We start from the raw sequence: 24,322 nt of genomic DNA, 5'->3' as shown, positions 1-24,322 counted from the left end.
TTAAAATGTAGTCAACTCATCTGTTGTACATATGTAGGACTCAAATCTATGGTGGGTTCCAAATCTATGGCAGATTCCTAATCTATGGAAAATGTGACGTCATGCCATCCCAAATCTATGGCAGATTTTTTATAATCCTAATATATGGCAAGTTTTGTAATTTCCTAATCTATGGCGGATTTATGTTTACGGTTTCCAAATCTATTGCAAATGATGTGCAAATGGAAAATAATGCAGTACCTATACGACCAATGATTTGTCTTAAACAAGTGGACATGTACGACAACGGAAGCATGTCTATAAACAATTGTGAAATACACATTCAATAATGGTCAACCAAATCGTGATGATAAAAATAAAACGTAAATGATAAATTCATATACCTTAATACAGACTTCAAGATTGAAATGATGTGCCCCGTAAAAATAAAAATTTTCTAATCTTTGCATGGTACCTGTTTAACCCATTCATTAAACCAACTATAGTCTAGTAAGTCCCTTAACAAACAAGAAGGTATTTTTATTTATAAAACAGAAATGATCAGTTTCAATTTTCAAGTAATATTTATTTCTTCGTTAATGCATCTTTTTTTATTTAATGACGATTTAAATCAAATTGATGTCCGTTTTTTTATCTTTCACTTTATAAACTTTGCCAGCCGTAGACAGTAAATGTTTTCAATAACTCCTTTCTCTAAAAAAAAATCGATGAAAAAATCGGTGCCGTTGTTCATCGCGGGCTTTGGCCTGTACAGCACATTTCGTCCGCCTTCCGAATACTACTAGTAATAGGTCACATCTTCCTTGAGACTATCCGCAAATTGTTGTCGAGGGAAATGCCTATATCTGGAATGGTGTTCAAATCTATGGGTTCCGCCAACGTTTGCGGGTCGACGATGTAATATGGCGTTATTCAATTGTGACGCAATTCAAAAATCTACCATAGATTTGAGTTGTTTGGCGTTTGTAACGTCACATTTGCCATGTTGAAGTCATAAAACTTTGCTCAGTGCTTGGAGCACAAAAATCATGCTCGAAACACCAAATCCAGTATTTTGATTGGTTGATTCTCGAGTCTGAGTACAAAAATCATGCTCGAAAGTTTTATGACCGCAAGGAATCTGCCATAGATTTGGAACCCGCCATAGATTTGAGTCCTACATATATAATGACAGGTTTCAATGTCCAGTGCTTCTAGATAGCGAGTTATTCACCAAACTCAATGATCACAAAGACGAAAATAGTATTAATTCACTTTTATATATAGAAGTGAAGTCTACAGATTTTCTTATTGAATTTTATATTGATGATTAAATCTTACATGATTTCAGATGAAAAAGTAAAGAGAAGATTGTGATAGCAGTACATGTTCATTTTGATTGTCTTTCGATTTGTGCATGCCACACACTTGATATACAATTTGAAATTCTGTAAGCATATTTAAAACTAAAACATTCGACTCAAAATTTTATGAGAAAAGAAGAATTTGAGAGATGCTCTATTTCTTTATATGCTACACAAAAAAATATTAACTTTGTGCATGCCGCCTTTGTGATAACACAAATGAACGTAACATATCCTGTTAATATTTAAGTAAACATGACCTTGTTGTTGAAAGCCTGAAAGTGTAGAAACATGTTTTTTCTAGACGCTTATCAAATTTTGCCTGAGATTGCATCTTTACTTTGATATAATGGTTATACAAAATAAGAAGAAATTCACTATTGATTATGAGGTCAGTATATATATATGTCCCATATCAAGGTTGAAGTTGATAAACAATAGACTGAAATTTGAGCAGAAAAGAGGTTTCTGGGTGCCTGATTAAATACCAGTACTACATAAGAGACTTCAACCTCAATTGGATAAATAATTACATATGAAAAAAAGGAAGATCTCTATTAATTTTGAAGTCAATACACCCAACGGCACGGTCTTAGTTACTAATTTTAAAAATAGACTGAAATTTTTGCAGGTTATTTGAGATGCGATAACTAATACTTAACGAGGGATAGCAGCTTAACTTGAATGTATGGTCACATACAACGAGAGAGAGGAAGGTCCCTATTTTTTTTTAGATTACATCAAAGGACTGGGCCAAAGATACTAAATATAGTCAACAGCAGTTTACCGATGTTCGAATCAGCTTTTGATTTTGCCATCTGATAAGGGTCTTTCCGTCTTCGGAATCTTTCTTGTTGTTCGGTATTTTTATAAAATATTATATATAAACTTTTACAAGTATGTTTTTGGAAAGAAATGGATGTTATTTGCTAAGACTGTATCTAATAATTGTGACATGTCAAAAGAATGGCATTGCCTAGGTTATTTTAACAAAAAAATGGAAAAAATCAAATATTGAACAAAAGCTTAAAAAGATAATTTCGACAACACTGGTTTGCAGATTTAAATCAATCATCGAAAGGTCTATGTTAAAGAATTATAGAATCAGTCTATGGAAGAAGCGATTCGATAAAAACTTTTCTTATATCAACAAGCGATATTGTCTTTTATCATATACTTAGACTAAATAACATATAAATTTTACCGTATGATAATAGCATTAAATTGACGTAAATTCCATATTTTTCGAATCGGTGCTTAGCGGGCTGATATGAAAAGTTTATCACATGCTTCGATTGTTATCACATGCCTTTCCGTAACGTTATCACATGGCATTCCGGTAATACTCGGGCAATTCCGGAAAATACACCTCAATGCTACGTTTTCAGTGAAAAACATTACAAAGTAGTGTACAAAACAATTATTTCAATAATGTAAAGTATTTTGTTTAAAATAATAAAAAAATTAAAAAACAAAAACAAAAACAAGCAAATTATTTAATAAATGCATTTTTTAAGTTTTTCTGAAACATAATTTAGAAAGTTTCTTTAAAAAGTTGACTTTTCCAAACAATGATCATTAGGTATATTGTTGAATTATTTTTTTGCTGATTCGTCCATATTAAAATGGTTTTCTCTCTCTCTCTCTCTCTCTCTCTCTCTCTCTCTCTCTCTCTCTCTCTCTCTCTCTCTCTTGACTTTTCCAAACAATGATCATTAGGTATATTGTTGAATTATTATTTTGCTGATTCGTCCATATTAAAATGGGGTTTTTGTTCTCTCTCTCTTTTCTCTCTCTCTCTCTCTCTCTCTCTCTCTCTCTCTCTCTCTCTCTCTCTCTCTCTCTCTCTCTCTCTCTCTCTCTCTCTCTCTCTCTCTCTCTCTCTCTCTGATATGATAGAAAGATTCATATTGAATGTATCAAATTAGGGCCGACGGCCGTGAACTTTTTTACTCTTTAAACTTCGGGAACCACGTAAAAGGATCAATATATGAATCTGTTATTTTTCTCTACTGTTGAAGCATATGATAAAAAGATCATAACATGTCATTTTTCATATCGCATGTATTATCAGCCCTCGGTCAATATCAGCCCTCGAGCCGTGCGGCTCTTGTGCTGATATTGAACCTAGGGCTGATAATACATGCGATATGAAAAATGTCATGTAATAATCTGATAATATCAACGAGTTGCATTGTGGGAAATTTCAGACGAATGTTAGCATTTGTACGAAGAAAGGCAGATTTCTCGGTATTAAGTAATGACTCTTTTCTTAAAACAGGGTGACATTTAACATGACATACGTCTGCTGTATAATTTCCATGAATTATTTTATGTAATAAACAAGCAAGGTGTATTTAAACGAGAAAATTGAATAGTTGAATAAATGCAACATAAATGCACGATTTATCATTTGTAGATGTACACTGTCAATAAATATCACGTAGCAAATTCAGTGGAATGCAATTGAGATGAATTCAATTATTTGCTAAGCCAAAATCACCTATAAGTCATAGATACTGCTATATTTTATTATATCAATGCGATGTTTGTCTTATATCATAACGATATTTTTTTAATATCAAAAAATTATAAATGCGATACTTTTCTAATTTAACTGCTATAGTTTTCTAATATAAAATGAATACGATGACACGTCACAAAGCATGTCAAGAAAACCGCAAACATAATTCACAAACTTAGTTCATGACCGGCTTAATGTTTGAGGATCAATATCACTAAATTTCGTATCTGTAACAAAATTAACGCTTACATGAACTTATCATTTCGAAAATGTTGCTTGACCCTATTGATAGTTGAAAGTGTAAACAACCTGTTCAGTCTATTGTTTTCAATCACATGGTTTAACCGACTAATTCTATTTGAAGTGATGATGCAACGGCGGAATTTATATGCGGTTGTAAATAGCCTGTCGACCTATTAGATTCTTGGTGGATCCGGGGGGATCCGGGGGTTGGAAATTCCCTTTTTTGGCCGATCAATGCATTTGAATGGAGACATATGGTTGGACCCCCTTTCTATCCTGGGTTTGGAAGTTCCCCCTTTTGAAAACGGCTGGATCTACCATTGAGGTCACACTGCTATAGCCTATCAACATGGGTAATATCGAAATAGACAAAAAATATCATTACTTAAAAGAAAAAAAACATTCATTCAAATAATCCAATCCAATACAGCTCCAAATAACAATGAATATTCAACTGGTACATTAAAATAAATATTCCAAACAAATTAAATTGTACAAATGCTGATGTCCCGAAACTTTGATGATACCAACTGAGTAGCCTCAAACTATAAATTGAACAACTTCAGATACAACAAAAATCAAAAATCTTGTCAAACAGAAAATGTGTTTATTATTAACATAGAAAAAAATATTGACAAGGAAAACAGTTCGTTTTGGATAGCAAAGACTTTTCCCGTTGGTAAATCGATATCTCTATGAACATAATCAGCTTGCCGCATGGACGCTCTTTTACACCGTGAGGACATTCCGATGTATTGTTGCCGCACAGATTTGACTTTCGTTTTTTACTAGTAACCGATCGTATAAATACGCAAACATTTCTTAGTGCAAAATAACAATACGTATCTTTTCTATAATAATAAATTTAGATCGTTCAGTTCTGTTTATTTGGTAATTTTATTGACGTAATCGTTCTTGTACGATCATATCTGTCGTTACCGTTAAATCTTTAGAAGTGTGCTAGTTCATATTGCACTTAACAAAAGATTCAGCACCCAAATGACGTTTTTGGAGGACTGAAAGCAGTTTTTTTTAATGGATTTTTTTAAGATTTATAGATATAAGAAGATGGTGCATGAGTTCGAATGAGACAACTTTTCATCAAAGTAATAATTTGTTTAAAGTAAACCATTATAGATCAAAGTAGGGCCTCAAACACGGAGCATTGTCTCACAGCGAACACCACGCTATTTAGGAACAAAAAAATACTAGTGTTAAACCATTCAAACAGGAAAACCAACGGTCTAATTTGTATAAAAAAAGGAGATTCAAAAGTACAGGTCAGATTTTGTCAAATCACTCTGAACGAGGACAGTATGATTCATCTTTGTCACAAGTTAGTTTCATTTTTATCAATAAAGAAAGTCTTCCATGCGTGCGTTGCGAGCATATCAGATATATATTATTTTGGTGCGTTCATTATAAAATTTGCTAAATGTTATATAATTATATATGTGAACAATAATTTTGATGCTTACATGTAGCTATTTGATTACGACATTGTTTATTAAACCCCATCGGTACTGGCATTTTCTAATTTTGGAATTGGTGGATTGAACCTGGTTTTATAGCGCTAAACCTCTCACGTGTATGACAGTTTCATAAAATTCGATGCGTGAACAAAACAGACATAATAGGTGAAATTGTCAAAATATGGATACAGCAGTCAACTATTAATACTAATAAGTACTAATATTGATATAAGAAAAACACCGCTATGATATTTTAAAAGTATCGCATTGATATTAGAAATAATAGCATTTGTATATTTATTTATATAAGAAAAACACAGCACTTCAAATTTTACACGGACATAAACGTTTGCTTCTAACTAACTTCTGAATAGATATTTAGACTCAATTGTTGTTTATATTTGAACAATAAGTTTTAAAGTTAGTATTTTCTTAATTTTTCGTTGCCGAAAACAACATTTTCCGCATGGAATGTCTGCATATTTACAATTGATATAAGAAAAGTTTTTATCGATTCGCTTCTTCCATAGACTGAGAATAATTCAAATTTTAAAAGTATTTATCGATTTTGCCTTTTAATTTTGTATATATCTTATGTGAATCTGAAAATGTTGTTGAACTTGAAAAATGTGTAGATTTTAAAATACGATAGATATGTTCAGTGAATTCTGTCCTCCTGGTTAGAAGAACTGTAATAATTTCATGTTATTATTTATTTGCAATCATGAAAAACAAAATACTAGTATATATATATTGCATATGAACTTTTATTTTCTCTGTGGCTATTAGTGTATTAGAATGAAATAAAATCATTTCAATCAATGATATCAAACTAGCATTTGTAAACGAGTGTTGGTATAAAATGTTCATGCACCCTTTTAAAGCACAGTTATAGTTCTAGTGAATACGAAAGGGAGTACATAACACGTACACATGCTTTGGGTCGACATTACAGTCATAGTGTGATGATGTGGGCTTAAAGTTATAACTCATGTAAACAAATAGATAAGAACATTGTTTGTAGTTGATGAAAGTAAACAATACAATAAAATAAACATTTCAATATTTGTCACATTTAGTATATATTAGCTGTTAAGAAGGTAATTAGTGTATGAACAAATGATAAAATTAATATAGCATTTATCTATTTGTAATGTATTAGGAATTTTTAGGAGCAGCATATGATGGATCATTTAGTGTTTTAATGAAAAAAATCTGCATTTTTCCAATTACTTAAACGAGCTGCGATGAGCTAAAACTGTATAATTTTCACAGAAACATTAAAAATGGTAAGTTATAAATGAAAATAATGAAAAGTAATGAGTTATGATGGCGAAAACCGTAAAAATTGTAATTTTGATAATAATTAAAAGTAAAGTAATGTTTTGTTTTAAAGTTAAATAGTCATAATATTCCTATAAGTTCAGCCTCTGGGATTAGCAAAAACTGCAGAAATTAAAAAATAAAATAAAAACGTTTAATTTATAATAATAATACAAATGGTGAATTTCAATAATAATAATAATAATAATAATAATAATAATAATAATAATAATAATAATAATAATAATAATAATAATAATAATAATAATAATAATAATAATATAATATAATAATAATAATAATAATAATAATAATAATAATAATAATAATAATAATAATAATAATAATAATAATAATAATAATAATAATAATAATAATAATAATAATAATAATAATAACAATAATAGCAAAACAAAACCAACTGTTCAAGAAGAGAGACAAAAATGAACCATTTTAGGTGAAACAAATACATTTAAACAAATAATATGTTTTTGTTTTATATATTGAAATGAATTTACTCATTGGAAATTAAGTGACATTCGTTGTACAAAAATCACAAGGCTGTAATTTTTTTTATTTTTTTTTTAAACCGAATTCCGGAAAGTAATGGTTGAAACACTCAAATGCAGCAAATAAGACTGTCGGACAGTTTAACTTTCGATTTTAACCAATGGTTACTAATATTTCTTTCATTTTATCTTTTTATTTGCGTTCCAGACTAACGTTATACTCGACTTTTTTTTAGCTATAGAAAATAAAATGCACGCAAACAGACCAAGAAAACCAACCATACGCAACCAAAAAAACGCAAAAAAAAGCTGAGAGAACACAGCACATTACAAATTTTGATTAATTTCTCATGATGATTTTTTTTTATTTCAGTTACAGAGGATACTTTCCATTGCAATTGCTCTATGTCTATTAAGCTTTACTTCTGATGCTGCCTCGACTAATCAGATCACTGTAGTTCCCGCGGTTCTCGGCAGCTCAGTCACTCTTCAGTGCCATATTCGAGTAGACCAAGGTTTACTATGGGATCATGTGATGATGCATGGAAATCAAGAAATCATAGCTCTGAGAGGAAATATAACACTACCGGTAGCAAACAGTCTGAACAATACGAAATTTTTCATTCAAGTGAACAGCAATAGTCAATCGCTAATCATTCAGTCTTTGACGTTACAAGACGACGGAACGTACAGGTGTTATGATGTGAATACTGTACTGAAAAAGGAATCTTTCAAAGTTAATATATTAGGTAGGTCATATAAAAAGCACTCTTAGATTCATTTGGATATAAAAAGGGGTAAGTGCATGGTATATGTCAATGAGATAATACTGTGGAAATTGCTGTACAACTATTCACAAGAATTGTACTGTTTCGCTCTATAAAGTGTTCAATAATTTTTAAATAATTTTAAGATGACATGGAACGTTTTGAAAACATTTGTGACTGTGATAGCTTTCGAGACTTATATTGAGAGTGTTTTTTTTAATATATTGAACATTGATGATTGCTTTGAAATTTGAAAAAAATGCCTCTTTAATTTGTTATAAAATCTAGTTATTATTTTGACCAATTTATGTTAACTGTATTTTTTAATTTCTTGTGTGTTCTCACCAAAGAATAAATCCTAAAGAGCCAATCTTAATTGTGCTTTCTTCTCTTTTCGTTGTTACACTGATCCACATGAGAAAAAAACCAAATAATTTTAAAACATTACCACATGTAAAAGAACATGTTCCAAAGTCAGGATTCTCAGGATTCTCACCAATGGATTTCTTTGTTTATATCTTAAAGTTTTGTTATCATCAGTTAGGAAAAGATTATTGATAGATAGGATGTAGTTTCTGTTTAATTAATATAAAAAAGAACTCAAGAAATGTATATTTATTTTTCTATCGTTGAATGTCTGTTTCGTTTTAATCGTGCTTTGGTGGCCTTTATTTCCTTCTTCATTTTATCTTGTTGGCTTGTTGGTGGGAAGACTGTGCAGGACTTTAATTATTCGTTTGACTATAACGACTTAACGGTAATCTTTTATGTAGGCTACACAATGTGTGCCAGTACCAATGTCAATTATCTTGACCACGTGCTGTTTATTAATACCAAACTCCAATGAAAATTCAAACAGAAAGTCCCTTAATTAACAAATGGCAAGATCAAAAGCTCAAACAAATCAAACGAATGGAATACAGCTGTCACATTCCTGAATTGGTACAGCTATTTCATTATGTAGAAAATGATGGGTTAAACCTGGTTTTATAGCTAGCTAGCTAAAGTTCTCACTTGTATGACAGACGCGTTAGATTCCATTATATTGACAACAATGTGTAAGCAAAACAAACAGACATAATAGGGGAAAACATGTCTTCTATTGTGTACAGCAGTCAACATTGTATCTTAATGACTATTAATTTTTTTCCGAATATAAAAGAAAATTATGCTTGATTCCTGTCTCGGTGGCATTTAGCCTAGTTCACTTTAACTCGATCATAATTTTAATTTCAGTTAAACCCACCCTAATAAATCTGCATCCCCTCCCTGCTGGTGGTATTGACGAAGGTAGTAACCCAAAATTAACTTGTGAGGCAGATGGCGGAAAACCACCACCAATATTTGAATGGTATATCACAGGTAAATCCGTTGAAACGAAATAGACTTGTTTTAAATCTTTACTGTTTTAGAAGTCGAAAGGCCAAGTTTTACTCTTTTTAAAGGTTAAGATAAAAACATGTACCGCGCTGAATTTCAGTAGCAAATGTTCGACTTAATAAACTATTGGTTTGAAATATTGTTACATGCATTTAACCTTTTTCCGATAATGTACAGAAACCTATTAGTTTCCCATTGCATTATTACGAGATGTGGCATGATTGCCAAAATGAATACGTCTTCAATCCAGCATAAACTCTAGCACAAGAACAATTGCAGGTCAGAAAAAATGATGAAGTTAATAGTTCTGATCACGCTTATTATATTATATATTTTGGTCATATTCTACAAAAAAATGATTTTAATACCGACAGCGAAATAAAGGGTTGTCATCCAAGGTTTACAATACTTCGTGTGTTATAGGTCCATCTCTGAATATCACAAGTCTTGCATCTGCCAACAGTGACACCACCTACAGTAATGGTACAGGATTGAGAACAAGTCAAGTTGTACTAACAGTGGATAGGTCTATGTACAAAGCTACTGTGCTTTGTAAAACAGAGATAACATACTTCTTTGTGGTACAGAATAACGTTTCTTTGAATGTGAACTGTAAGTGCTATTATCCTTTTCTAATCAGTTTGTAGTCAATTAATCAGAATTAAACAAATAAACGTACCATTAACAGAGAAAAAAAGTATTTTAAAAACGTTAATCATATGTAGTGTATATGATTCCTTACAAAAAAACCCAGTTAGAAATCGACTTTAGCATCATATCACTCTACCTCATTCCTTTAAATACAACACACATATACATGTATATATATATTTGTACGAACATAAAAGTTATGATAAACTTTCTTTATGTTTATGTTTTACAAATAAGTATTCCCTGGAGTGCCGATATTCAGAGGCTTCAACGGTATTTTCGATGATGGACAGACACAAACAATTACATGTGAGAGTACAGGAAGTCGTCCAGCAGCCAACATCACGTGGTACATGGATGGCAGAAAACAAAATAACCCTAATACACATACATATCAGAATCCAGATGGAACCTTTTTTGTCACAAGCTCAATATCAAAACGTTTTGACAAATCCATGGATGGTGTCAACCTGACTTGCAAAGCGATGAATGTTGTACTGCAAAGACAACACCGACTTCCAGTTGAAACTACTGTCATTCTGAGAGCAGCATGTAAGTTCTCTAAAAGAAAAATGCCAAAATATACACTTTTTTATTATCAAAAAGCAGAACTATCATAATAACGCACACACAGAACTGTGGTAGTTTTGAGAGTAGCCTGTAAATTGACTGGCAGAATTACACACAAACATAACTATTGTAGTTTTGAGAATAAAGCATGTAAATTGACTAGCAGGATAACGCCGATATACAAACTTCTTGATGTCTAGAATATTGTGGTTGCTTGACTGCTCATTGCTAGTCATATTGACTTATTACTAACATAATTCATATTCTGTAATATGTGCGTTTGATACCTTAATAATTTCCCGTTTTAACTACTACTACTACTTTCAAAATTAGTTATGAAAACAAAGTAACTGTAATATTATAATGCCGTTTTTCTAGATAACTTCTCCTGTTACAGGATGCACCGAATCGTATTCTATTCTTGATATTTAGATGTTAGTTCTCACGTCACCATTTTACCAGCCAAATTTAGAGATATCGTGCTAGTATTGATTAAAGGCAAAGGACCTCCATTGCCTACTACTTGCTCTTATCAACCCTATGATCGATTCACAATCGTCATTCCAATAAATTTATTTGCATTCCGCATTTGGTATTTTCATCTCTCTCATTTTTATTATTAAGTTCCAGAAAAATATTTTGTTTTACAGATATGCCGGTTATACACGCATCTAATGGAACGTTAGATGTATATGAACACAATCAAGCAATGCTTCAGTGTTACATTGATGCAAGGCCGATGTCTTCGGAAAACCAGGTATTTTGGTTGAAGAATGGACATATGGTTGTGAAAGATCAGAGAATTAACACAAATTATTCAATAAAAAATGGACAATTTGATCTGCATATTCGTGAAGTAAAAAGGTGATTAATTAAGTTATAGCTCATTTTAATATAATAAGATAGTAAAGATAGTAATATACTTTGAGGGTTATCAACGCAAAACAAATTTCCTTGTTATATCTATTGTGCATGTGGGGAATTTGGGAGGGGGTGGGGTTGTATGGAGTGCTATTGAATACTTCAATGTTCAATGTGGTGCACAAAATACTGTTGGCAATCCATCGAAAACTGAAAACAAATGTTGTTTGGCATTTGAAAAAGATTTCCAAGTCATTCTAATTTTTAGACATTGTTTTTCATTATAGAGATGATATTGGACAATATCAATGTCAAGCATCCAATCGACTGGGAATAGCAAGGAGTAGTCCTCCATTACATCTAAATGTGTTTTGTAAGTATGACAAGTACAGTAATTAAAATTCTGTATTCAACTATTTTGAGATAACCTTTTTTAACTTTGCTGGAGTAAAAGATGGAATATCTTAACAGATTTCTTAGCTTTATTATGTGAGGAAAAATTAAACCCGTTTCTTTCGACATGGTAGTTATTTGTAAAATAAAATAATATTTTTATTTAAAGTATGGTGATCAAATTCTATTTGAAACAATTAACAAATTTCAAATCATATTAAGGAACGTTAATTCACAACTCTGTTCAGCACTTCAGTTAAATACGTCATACCTGTTACGTTTTAGATCGGCCGGTGTGCATGACATCATCAATTGAAAAATTGGCTGCATCTATTGGTCAAACGGTGACATTGACATGTCGAGTTAGCGCTAATCCAGCGACAAATGTGACTATAACATGGCGGTATAAAACAAGGAATACGATAATCAAAGACCAACAGCCGTCATATACAGACCCGTATGTCGCCAAAACAGCAACTAATTCAATACAGATTAAACTGCAGTAAGTCTACAGGCATCGCTATTGTTCAAACCAAATTTATAAGAGTTGACTTTTTTGTGGATTAAGAGATTACTGGTGGCAAAATTTAATGATACTTTTTATATGGTTCACCATTTTTATGTATTTATTACGATAAAGTTAAATCGAAACATTTGGTTCTTATAATAAAAAAACATTATGTATCGATCAAACATAATTTAAAAGTAAAATACAAAAATACTGACTTCCGAGGATAGTACAAAACGGAAAGTCCGTAATCAAATGGCAAAATCAAATGCTCAAACACATTACATGAAAGAATAACAACTGGCATATATTCATGACTTAGTACAGGGATTTTCTCATGCAGAAAATGGTGGCTTAAACATAGTTTATAGCTAGCTAAACCTCTCACTTGAATGACGGTGGCATAAAACTTCCATTATATTGACAATAATGTGTAAACAAAACTAACAGACATAATAGGCATAAATGTCAAAATGAGGGTGCAATAGTCAACATTGTGTTATAATCTTAATCACTATAAAAACAAACAAATATGTCAACAAAGGAAAAAAAACAGGTTTTTACTCTGCCATGAATACTACAAACTATAACATTATGCTTCTAAGTTCTAGCATCTGAAGTATCTTCATTTTGTAGAGGCAATATTGACTACACCGACATAGAATGTATAGCAAAGAACGACGTTGGTTCCATGATACAGCCGTGTTTGTACATGATAGTTAAACCAGGTTTGCAGTTTGCATTTTTTTGTCTTTTTTACTTTATTCAAATTGGTCAAACTCCATAAAAACATTAAAACATATCTAAGTTCTATCTTTCCTTTATACACGTTTGATTTGTTTTAGGTTTTGTATATTTTAGGTTTTAACTTCACATGTAATTAATACTTTCGATCAGTCAAATTAAAGTGTTTAAACAGTAACATACATACTCGCACTGTAAACATAATAAAATATTTATTTTATGAAAAATGTTATAGAAAAACAAAATTATATTTAAATTTATTGTAGACGCCCTGTTATAGTTGTCTTTTTGACACTGTTTCTACATCTTATTTTCTTTTATCAATATTGTATTTATATTGTGTTATAGTTCTAACTTATTCGTTCAATGTTTTAATTGTTTTGTTTAAATGTCTTTTTGATTGAGTTAAGCCATTCAAATTGATATTTTATAGTGTGTCTTTTTATGTTGTAATGTTAAACTGTCTATCTGTAAAGGTTGGCACCTGTTTAAATGTGTAAACCCACTGCATTTTATGCAACTGTCCTAAGTCAGGAGCTAGTTTGTTGTTTTATGGCTGACGTTTGTAGGTGTGTTTCTTGTTTCTCAATTTTTATAGAAATAAAAACGTTGGTTTTCCTGTTAAATTGTTTTACATTATTTATTTTGGGACTCTTTATAATTGCGATTGGGTGTGATCCACAGTTCTGTGTTTAAGTCAATCTTTGAACAATAATTGTTTACTTTTACAAAGTGTGACTTGGATGAGAGAGTTGTCTCAATGGCACTCATACCACATCTTCTAAGTTATATTAAATGTATAATTACCAGGTCCACCTGATATTCCAAAGAGCTGCAATATAACCTTGGAGGGAAAAGATGAACTGGATATCAAATGTATGCCTGGATTCAGTGGTGGGGGAGATCAGTACTTTATTCTACAGAGAATTCAGGGACTAACTTTCATCAGTGTGAAAAATAACAATCTTGAGCCAACTTTTAACGTCAGCAACTTGGTTCCGGGAAAAAATTACACATACCGTGTCTGTGCCGCCTCTGTTACATATACAGGCACAGTTAGTTGTTCATATTCTTTGTCCATCCAAACACCAAATGGCAACAGTAAGTAAAGCAACAGCATCGTATGTCATACTTATTATAAATAAATTCAAAAGTAGTATACCGCTGTTTAAAAGTCATTATTCGATTGATAAACACATCCGGGTTACAAATAAAACCGAGGGAAACATATAAATGTTATTCATTCACAATTACTGCAAAGGGAGGTGGCTTAAAATAAGTTTGTGACGTCCTAATTTTTTAATAAGGATTTTCATTCATTTTCATTTTATATCAATTTTTGGTTTTCATCAATTTTTGACTCAAACTTTAAATATGACGAGGAAATTCTAATTCTCAAAGCATAATTAAATCTTCTGCTGTTTTCAAGGCCAAAATGCATGTTAAATCCATTCACGATGGCGTCACGAAAACTATGCATTCATCTTTATAGCCTTGTTTGTATTCTCATTGAGTCAAGGGTATACATCTGTTTGTTAAATCAGTAAAATAATAAACTATTTCAGGTGAGATAATGAATGAAACAGTTGCAGCAGCAAGTCCACAAGACAACACTCTGTATATTGTTGGTGGAACTCTTGGATTCCTCTTTCTTCTTTTGCTTACTGCGATCATCGTTTTGTGTATAGTAAAAAGGCGCCAACAGGTTGGTAAAGATTCTGAATCACCAAGAAACGCAGACTACACTGTGGAACCAGTTGAAGCACAACATAATTCAATTGCATGTGTTGAATTACCAACAGCCCAAGGCATCACCTCAGTAGTTGACTGCATGGTTGAGAACAATCTTTACAGTAGCTCGCATGTTATTCCTCCTCAAATTGATAACAAAAGTTCAAACAGTGATGTTGAACCTAAATTTGTTCACTTTAATTATAATATAACACTGCATGGGTATGATCCTAGTAAAACTATTAAACGTGCTAAGAAGCTAAAACGAAAGCAAAGAAAAGAATATGTCGCTTAAGAATATACAACTTCTACGGTATTTTACTTTGTAAAATTCGGTGGTTTTGGTTTACTGGTATAATATGCGTGAACGCACCTATTTTTTCTTTGTTATTGGTCTTTATATATATATATATATATATCTTGGTAAAAGCTGACCGTATATCAATGTAATTTAAATTATAAAAAAACGAGTAATTTGTTTTTATTAGATGAACTTATTTTAGTATTCACTACTAGTAATGAAATTAACTGTTTAATTTGTTATCAAATTCAAATATTCATTAAGAAATTTGTTGCTTGTAGATATCAAGAGCTCATTTGAGTAATAGTGCAGATGTGGTCATCAGATCAAAGAATAAAACTGAAATATTTCAGAAAGACAATGTTAAAAGTGACAATATAGAAATAGAAAAGCAACTTAACAATATCAATATATAGAGAATCTCTGCATGGCATGTTATCATTACATTCGAATGGAACATCTATGCACTTTGTGATTTATATTGCACTCTGAATATGTTTTACCGTGCACGATTCGACTACAATGTGAACTTTTGTTTTTGACATCATCTTATTGTATTTTGAAAATAACATATAATTATTATACTACAGTTACATTTGATTTATCTAAATGAAATTATGTTATAAGCTTTTTCCCTTTTACTTCAACTTGATATATAGTTATAGGCTTATTTGAATGAAGAAATAATGCAATGAACATGTAAGAATTATTTGATTGTAAGAATACTTTATAGAATGTACATTTTAAAGATAAAATATCGACAAATATGAATATTATGTTGTCTCATTGGTACTCATACCACATCTTCTTATATCTATATAATAGGTTTTTTCAATAAAGAATTAATTTATATCGATTGTTAATTCGATAATATATTTTCATATTTATTACTCTAATACCATGTGATTTTAGTCGACTGGTGAGCAGAATGTTCGAGGAAGTCATACTGATGGTAAGCATTTTATTTTTATTTTTCAAAGAGTTGAAAGAGAGTTGTAACTGTGTTTTTACAACAGTTTATGAACTGAACGGTTATGATTTAGTTGTATCATTCAACTTTTGTCTCGCTTTTATTCAATTTCTTGCGCGTTAATATTTCTCAACAATGTATGAGTGTAATTATTCTATATTTATCTTGCTTTCTTCTGACATAAATTGACAAATTTTTGTTGCTTTTATTCAGTTTCCAGACGACCAAGAGATAACAGCCATTTCCATTTAGCGCACGAAACAGACGAGAAGCATGAAAATATTTTGCCGGCAAAACTTGAGGATGAACACTCACATAAACATGAAGAGTCACATCATAGCCATAGTCACAAAGCAGAAAGCTATAACGAGACAGATCACTTTGATGGTCAAGTTACTGCATTACATTCATTAACCTTGAAATCTATGGTTACAACAAATCACGATAAACCGGTCAAAAGTAAAGACCATGGGTATATGAATACCAACTACCACAGGGGTGATGAAATAGATCTTGAAGATATATATGCGGTATCGACAAAACATAAAAGTTATGCAGAGCAGGATCAGTGTAATAATGCGTTCAAACATGAACAAATTACATGCCTAGATGACAGCATCCGGTCTAAAAGCATGCTGACCTTGTCAAGTGCTAGTAGTAGGAATGATATATGTTACAGTGAGAGTGACATAACAAAGGCATTAGACAGATCGGGGAATCATGATTTATCTACGGTTACTAAGTCACTGCGTAGATCGTCCTCTCTTTGTAGACTCGATTCAGAATCGGAAAACAGAAAAGAAGAAAAAGACCAGATATCCAACCGGTTGCTTTACTATGACAAAGATAAACGTCTTAGCGGTACCGATGCCTATGTCTTTCTTTTCCCAATGACTACTGAGCAATCGAAATCAGGAATATTGTCCGATGAGCCGTTCGTCCGTACTCGCCGTTCAACTTACAAGATAGATACGGATGAAAATGGAGAAGATAAAAATTTGAATCGTAGACGTAGCTACAGTAGGGCAATACTTGATGACGAACGAGATTCTAAAAATGTTGGACAAACGGAAGATGAAGTTTTGGCACAATCAGGATTGGAATGGGAAGAAGTAAGCAGCGATATCAGTACAAACGAAGGTTATAATAATCCTATATATGATGAGATCAAAGAATACCAAAATAAATCAGAAAGGTTGACAGAAAATGAAACCGATCATCAAAATAAGTTCTTCAAACCATCATCTGGGGACACTCGAAATACATTTGTCTCAAAGGCGGATTTTAATTTTGAAAAAAACAACATCAACAACAACTACAATCCCAAAGACGAAAATCTCTTAAAGAATAAACAAATAAATGGAATAATTGATGATGACGAAAGTGCCTCTCAGGATGTGGTGGCTTATTTTTGATCATATTGCAGCTCTTTATAATCACAATTGATCTCCTTAAAGGCATAATAGAAATATACAATGACACGATGTTTATATGGTATAAAATATCCACCATTAGTTTCATAAAAGTATATCTCATTTATATTCAACTTTCATCCAGTCAATGATAAATAAAAATCCAAGGTTATATATCGCCTAAAAGAAATTGAGAAGGACTAATGGAGAACCATCTAATTTCCAGTACACACGATAATCTAATTCAGTTATGTGTCTCGATGTACATTTGACAGACTTACTTTGTGACATAAGATTGCGGTGACATAATATATGTTTAACTTTTTTTTTTTATATATTTCACTGTTAACTTGTTTTTACATTGTAAGTCCAGATATTATTTTTAGAATTTAAGCCATCTGCAATCGCAAAATTTAGATTTATATAAAAAAATGTAACTTGGTTTTAGGTTTAGATAATAATAATTGTTTAATTGATTATGTAATAGCAGAAGTCCATTTCTATGTATTCTATAGGAATAGACTCTGGTAGTAAAAATAGCACCTCTAAAAGATGCCATGAATAACGAATCTCCTTCAGTCAATAAAAATTTGTAATATTCCAAAAGAATGAAAATATTTTATAAAAATTGGTATGATTAGATGGAAACACTCTTCATTTAATAGTGTAAAATTAAGTAGGAAGAAATAAAAGTACAAAAACGCACCATGAATAATTTTAGAATATATATGAAAATTTATGGCGACTATTCGACCCGAAGAAGGTATTGAAATGTTATTTGTAATTTTGTGCTGTCAAGAAATTACTAATTCTTATGGGCGACAACAAATGGCTGTTGCACAAAAAGCATTGTGTATAAAATCGTTCATGTTTTTCGAAATGCATGCCTATCAAAATGTTATTATTTTACAAATGATTTAGCATCCACATATACAACAGCACACTCGCTTTTAACGTCCACTTACATAAGTATAAGTATACATTCCAACTATATCGTTTGTATTTCCTATCTTGATTTTTAACAAATAAAATGAATATAAAACATATGCAATGACCAAATCCTCAAAACAGTTTTGTTTTATTCAATGAAATTCACACATGAGCATCGACGATGTAATAGTATTGAAAGACTGATCAACATGTTCATGTCAGGAAAATAGAAAATCAATCGGATGCAAATTGTAAGCGATATAAAAATAATGAGTTGAAATAGATTATTTTTTTTATATTTGAACAATCAAACAGATTCCACTTTCTATCCTTGCTATCCACTATGATAAGGAATTCTCGGAGTATGTGGATCTGGTGGTAATCCACTGTAAGATCTTATCAATGCACTTCCGGAATAATAAATACCAATGCCTAGACATAACAGACCTAGTATTATGATAATTACATCAAACAGTTTTGCATACCAAGACATAGTTTTACCTTTAAGATAGAGATGAAAATAACATGGCCATATTAGAGATAACATTGTTCCAGTAAAACTTCCAATCAGTCCCATTAAAAGAGAGAAATGAGGTATAAATATTGCCATTAACATTGTAGAGAGGACTAGCAACAGACGAAGGATAACGGCCCATACTTTTAAACTCTTTTCGTTGTCTATACACACGGGAAACAATGTCTTTGGTCGTCCTTTGAAGAAAGATTCCGCGAGTAATTCTACACTAGCAAAATATGGTAATGGATACGATAGTAAAGCTTTCAGTATAAAAAATAAATTGACGGTAATTCTGAAAATTCGTGGCAAGTTATTGGTAATAAATTCTTTGGTATTGTTTCCGAACGTTAGAAATCCGATGTAGGCAAATAAAGCTTTGAAAACGGCGGCAGCAAAATGTGTCCAATGCATCATACAGTTGAATTTCTGCCTGTCAATCAAATTTCCTTCTAAGGTGGGTACAAATATTTGTGATGTGTAACTGAAAACAACAACACCGAGAGATATTGGAAAGGTCCAAATATTTATGCTGACTTGAACTTCGGACCATTTCCAATCGTTGATTCTTGAGAAACAATATACCAATATTATTGCATTGATAACTAGATGTGCTACGGTGCACCAAAAACTAAACCAAGACACGCTTTTTAATGTCTGAAGGAATGCACATGGTAACAGAAACGCGGCACTGATCATTATCCAGGATGAAAGGTCGAGTGGGCTTCCAGTTTCACGGAAGCAACCTAAAATAAGGTCTCCGCATAAAAGAATGTAAAGAATGCATGTCATTAATAATTCTATCATCTGCGCAACATTTACTATTCTACCACCGAAACGTGGTCCAAACACTGAGTTAGCAATATCCACATATGAGCAATGCACACGAATTTTCTGTCCATACCGGTCTTCTTCATACAAGCATTCCACTAAAATTTTCCCAGTATGACAACATATATAAGCTACAACTATGATTGCGAGTAATGTCCAGTAGCCACCCTGAAGTACAGCATACGGAAAGCTTACCACAAACATACCCTAAAAATAGATATAGCAATATTTGCATCATCGATTATGGTAAAATAATGTTTAAAAGGTCAAATAACAAAACATACCGAATTCCAAGAAAAATTCACATCGGAAAGTCTCATCAAATAGTAAAATCAAAATCCCAAACACACCGAACGAATGGAAAACATCCGTCATATTCCTTATTTGATACAGGCATTTCCTTATGTAGAAAATGAGGATTAAACCTGCTTTTATAGCTAGATAAACCTCTAACTTGTATGACAGTCGCGTATAATTTTCTATTATACTCTAGATAAATTCTCTAACTCATAAAGGATTTTGATAAAATTCGATATCTTATTTTTATATCAAAGCAGTGATCAGAAATAAACCAAGCATCTTGTTTATTACACTGTTGCTAATGAACGAAAGATATATGAGTTTAACACTTTTAAAAATACACAAGTTGAACATGCAATTTGATTATGTTTTTTTTGTGGTTAGTTGTCTCATTGGAAAACATACCTCATCTCAATTCTACTGAAAGGTATTTGACAGAATAAAATGGTGTTTCGCCTCAAGATTTTTTATTTTAATGTTATTTACCAGGCATACTTGTACATTATATAATAGTCATTCAAATCAACAGGTGTTTATCATTGAAGGCTCTATGATTCCCTCTATAATTCCCTCTAGATGTCTATTGGTTATTAGTGTTGATGGTTTGCTGTCTAATTGATGTAAAACCTTTTATTCATATTTAATATTTCATAGCAATTTATCCTTGTGTATACCCATTAGTAAAGCGTTAAAACCTGTCAGTTCTTTTATGCGCTTCTTTTGCGATAAAAGCACCACATTTTACATTTCCGTCCTTCACCTTGAGACACAATTAGAATTGACGTTATTTGTGAGAACTTAGTCCTAACTTTTAGTGTAGAAATGACAATGACATTGGTGGTACCAAAAGTATGCATCAGATGCGTACTCCGACAATCAATGCTTCTTCAGTGTAGCGCAAAGCCAAATTATTTAAAAATCAAATATCAGTTCAAACGTTTAAAAGCCAATAAAATCAAACAGGACTAAAAGTAAACCCAAAACCGGACAAAGAAATATATAACTATACACGATGGAGATACATTCCTTTATTCAAAACTAATATTGTAAAAGTAGGCGTTACTGATTGAAAGTTTTAAAGATGAAATAAACGTAACTAAGTTTATGTGGCCGACATTAAGACACAAGGGCTGCTACATTAACGAATATGAAAGTTGATGGTTTTTAAAGAGGATATTTTTTTTAATAATAACTTGTATAAAATACAAAATATCGGTATCTTGTCAGAATACCACAGTTGCTATCCATTCGTTTGATGTGTTTTAACTTTATATATTTCCTCGGTACTTCGGTATTTTTGTTGATTGACTTTTTCCTAGACAGACATATGAAAATAACTTTAAAAAATAAAAAGGCACATAATGAACAGACTGAGAATGTCTGGTAGAAATACTCCTGAAAGCTAGTTTCTTTTCTTGAAACACTTAGCTATTTTAGTGTGAAAACATATTGTCCTGGATGACTTTAAAAGCTCTAAATACACTAAAGCATTACCATTTCACTCCTCAATAGTGAGATGTTTGGGATTATAAATTGTGGATATTGTTTGCTATTTTTACACTTTTTATCGTATGTCCATTAGTTTTCGACAATTTCTAACACTATACATCAATAAATAATAATGTCTGGGTAGAATCAAAACAGACTTCTAAATGAGAAATAAGATGTGAATATACAAGAAGAAGGTTAAAAATCATATCAACAACTTCTCAAAAATAATGATATTCTTAACATTTGTACGCTAATGACGAAAACTAGTAATGAAAACTACTCCCAACAGAGTTTTGCGCTTAATGTATAGCACCGCGCCTAGGAGTATATCATATGTGTTCGATGTATAAATACAACCATTGATTCACTTCTAAAGAGTTTAGGTCGTTTTTAATGCACTTCTCTGATAAAGTTAGTACACTGCATTAATATATAAATAAGGATATGATTTCACATTACTATAAGACGCGTCACGGTACTTATCTATTCCAAATTCATGTATTTGGTTTTGATATTATATTTGTTATTCTCATAGGATTTTGTCTAATGCTTAGTCCGTTTCTGTGTGTGTGTGTGTGTGTGTGTGTGTGTGTGTGTGTGTGTGTGTGTGTGTGTGTGTGTGTGTGTGTGTGTGTGTGTGTGTGTGTGTATGTGTGTGTGTGTGTGTGTGTGTGTGTGTTACATTTTCCTGTTGTGTCGTTGTTCTCCTCTTATATTTAATGCGTTTCCCTCAGTTTAAGTTTGTTACCCCGATTATGTTTTTTGTCCATGGATTTAAGAGTTTTGAACAGCGGTATACTACTGTTGCCTTTATTTATATGAGGTATGAATGAAAATGAGACAACTATCCACAATATTCCAAATGACAAAGATATAAACAGCAACATTATACCGTAAGGTTTTCACTAACAAGAAAAACCAATACCGTCAAGTTAACTGTAAATAATCCTGGGATGACACAATGTAAATCAATCAAATATAATAGGTAATACGGGGATATAGAAATAAAGACAAAAGTAAAATTTTCGAAATATTGAAATAATATATTTATCAAATAATTCACTTTGAAATTAAACATATAATATATACTCGATGACACTTACCAACGAGGAAATTCATATCACCCTTTAAATTAAAAAAAAAAACATTTATAAAAGAAAGATACCAGACTAATAACTAAATGTTCAACCAAGTCATGTACCCCGGGGTCATGTATAGCTGAATTAATAGTTTTAATTTGTCTTTTTTGTCATTTTGGATTGACTTCTAGTCATGAACGGTATATAACTGAAGTGACTGTGAAACAATAGCACTCAAAAAGACTAAAAACAAATATCTCGAACACAGTAAAAAGAATTTTAAAAATGCAACAGTAGTATATCAATGTTGAAGAGTTTATACAAACTAAAACCGAGGGAGACTCATTAACTATAAGAAGAAAACAAAGGAAAGACATGAACACTGAAGTGCAACAAAACAAATGTCAAAATACATAGAAACAAACTATTTGATAAAAAAAACTGCCATATTCCTGACTTGGTTCAGGATATTTTAAGAAAAAAGGTGGGTTGAACCTGGTTTTATGGCTAATACACTGTCATACCATTTAAAACCCCGAAAATCAAAACCTGCATAAGAAGAACTATTTAACAGTAAACACATACAACAAATCAGGTCAGGCAAACATGTTCTACGTGTAGTAAAAAATTATAGGTACCTGTATTGCATTTGTAATATTCCAACCAGCTTGCCATTCGGAAATTTTATAACGCTTGCTCTCGTCTTCAAACTTTTCTATGATATTTTCAGAAGGTTCACATGTGTCTTTCTCCGCATCATATTCAGACATTTCATAGTCAATTTGTTCCTGTGTTACGATTGGGTGCTTCTCTTCTTTTGTAGCACCATAAGCTGGTATAAATGACCTGATATATCGAAAACTTCTGGAGAACATTCTGAAACTAATATTTCATATGTATAAAGTATTAATTTATAGTTTATACTTATATAATGCAGCAACAGCGGAAACATAACAGATTAGGTATTTTGTTGGGTTATTTTTATAGTCCAACACTTTACTGGGTAATAGGACATAAAAATTATGTGTTCACGGAATTCGTTCGTACGCCCGTCAGTAAACCAATCGAAGAGAGGCCGTCACCAAAAAACAATCCTTCAAAACTCTTTTATGAGTCTTTACAGAAAACCTCTCAAGTCAGTTTACACACATCTGCTGCTTAAATTAAAGCATAAGCAGTCAAAGTCAACAATAAATACAAGTGTAGAGTTTGATACGATACAGAAATGTGTTTATTTGTTATGGGTTTATTCCTGAATACTTGTGTCGTTGAAATCATACGCAAGAATCCTAAGATAAGAGGACATTAAAATTAGCAGGAAGTTTTCCTTCCGATCTTCAGTGGACCCGCAAGGAGTCCATGTAAATGATCTTCAATGTGTGACATTCCTGCAAGAGGCATCAGCTGTTACATCAGTTCTGACCCGACGTGGCGGTATATCCCGCACAGTTAATCTAACATTCAAGAGGCATCGG

The 24,322-nt window shown here is 31.8% G+C and overlaps 2 protein-coding genes across 2 annotated transcripts; one reads left to right on the top strand and one right to left on the bottom strand.

Annotated features, from left to right (window-relative positions):
- The first annotated feature begins 6,715 nt into the window (after positions 1–6,715).
- Positions 6,716–18,770, top strand: LOC139523404 (uncharacterized). Its single transcript, XM_071317430.1, has 13 exons — positions 6,716–6,871; positions 7,788–8,163; positions 9,418–9,543; positions 9,985–10,173; positions 10,450–10,764; positions 11,433–11,646; positions 11,931–12,016; positions 12,322–12,538; positions 13,181–13,272; positions 14,099–14,389; positions 14,854–14,993; positions 16,233–16,272; positions 16,504–18,770. Exons 1-13 carry the CDS (start codon positions 6,869–6,871, stop codon positions 17,703–17,705), a joined length of 3,291 nt encoding a protein of 1,096 aa, XP_071173531.1. The 5' UTR covers positions 6,716–6,868; the 3' UTR covers positions 17,706–18,770.
- A 61-nt stretch (positions 18,771–18,831) lies between these two features.
- Positions 18,832–23,692, bottom strand: LOC139523410 (vesicular inhibitory amino acid transporter-like). Its single transcript, XM_071317440.1, has 2 exons — positions 23,486–23,692; positions 18,832–20,184 (listed from the first exon to the last, which is right to left on the bottom strand). The coding sequence occupies exons 1-2, from the start codon at positions 23,615–23,617 to the stop codon at positions 18,967–18,969; spliced, it is 1,350 nt and encodes a 449-aa protein (XP_071173541.1). The 5' UTR covers positions 23,618–23,692; the 3' UTR covers positions 18,832–18,966.
- Between the last annotated feature and the right edge of the window lie 630 nt (positions 23,693–24,322).

This window comes from Mytilus edulis, chromosome 1 (genome assembly GCF_963676685.1).
Source record: "Mytilus edulis chromosome 1, xbMytEdul2.2, whole genome shotgun sequence".
Classification (NCBI taxonomy): Eukaryota; Metazoa; Mollusca; class Bivalvia; order Mytilida; family Mytilidae; genus Mytilus; species Mytilus edulis.
Note: the sequence above shows the minus strand (reverse complement) of the source record. Positions and strands in the feature narration are given on the sequence as shown.

Bases quoted from the DNA above. Each gene is read 5' to 3' on its own strand.
- LOC139523410 (XM_071317440.1), bottom strand. From the start codon at position 23,617: ATGTCTGAATATGATGCGGAGAAAGACACATGTGAACCTTCTGAAAAT. The intron at 20,185-23,485 runs GTACCTATAATT...ATCTATTTTTAG, and splicing joins ATATTACAAATGCAATACAG to GGTATGTTTGTGGTAAGCTT.
- LOC139523404 (XM_071317430.1), top strand. The intron at 13,273-14,098 runs GTTTGCAGTTTG...TATAATTACCAG, and splicing joins GTACATGATAGTTAAACCAG to GTCCACCTGATATTCCAAAG. The intron at 14,390-14,853 runs GTAAGTAAAGCA...AAACTATTTCAG, and splicing joins CCAAACACCAAATGGCAACA to GTGAGATAATGAATGAAACA.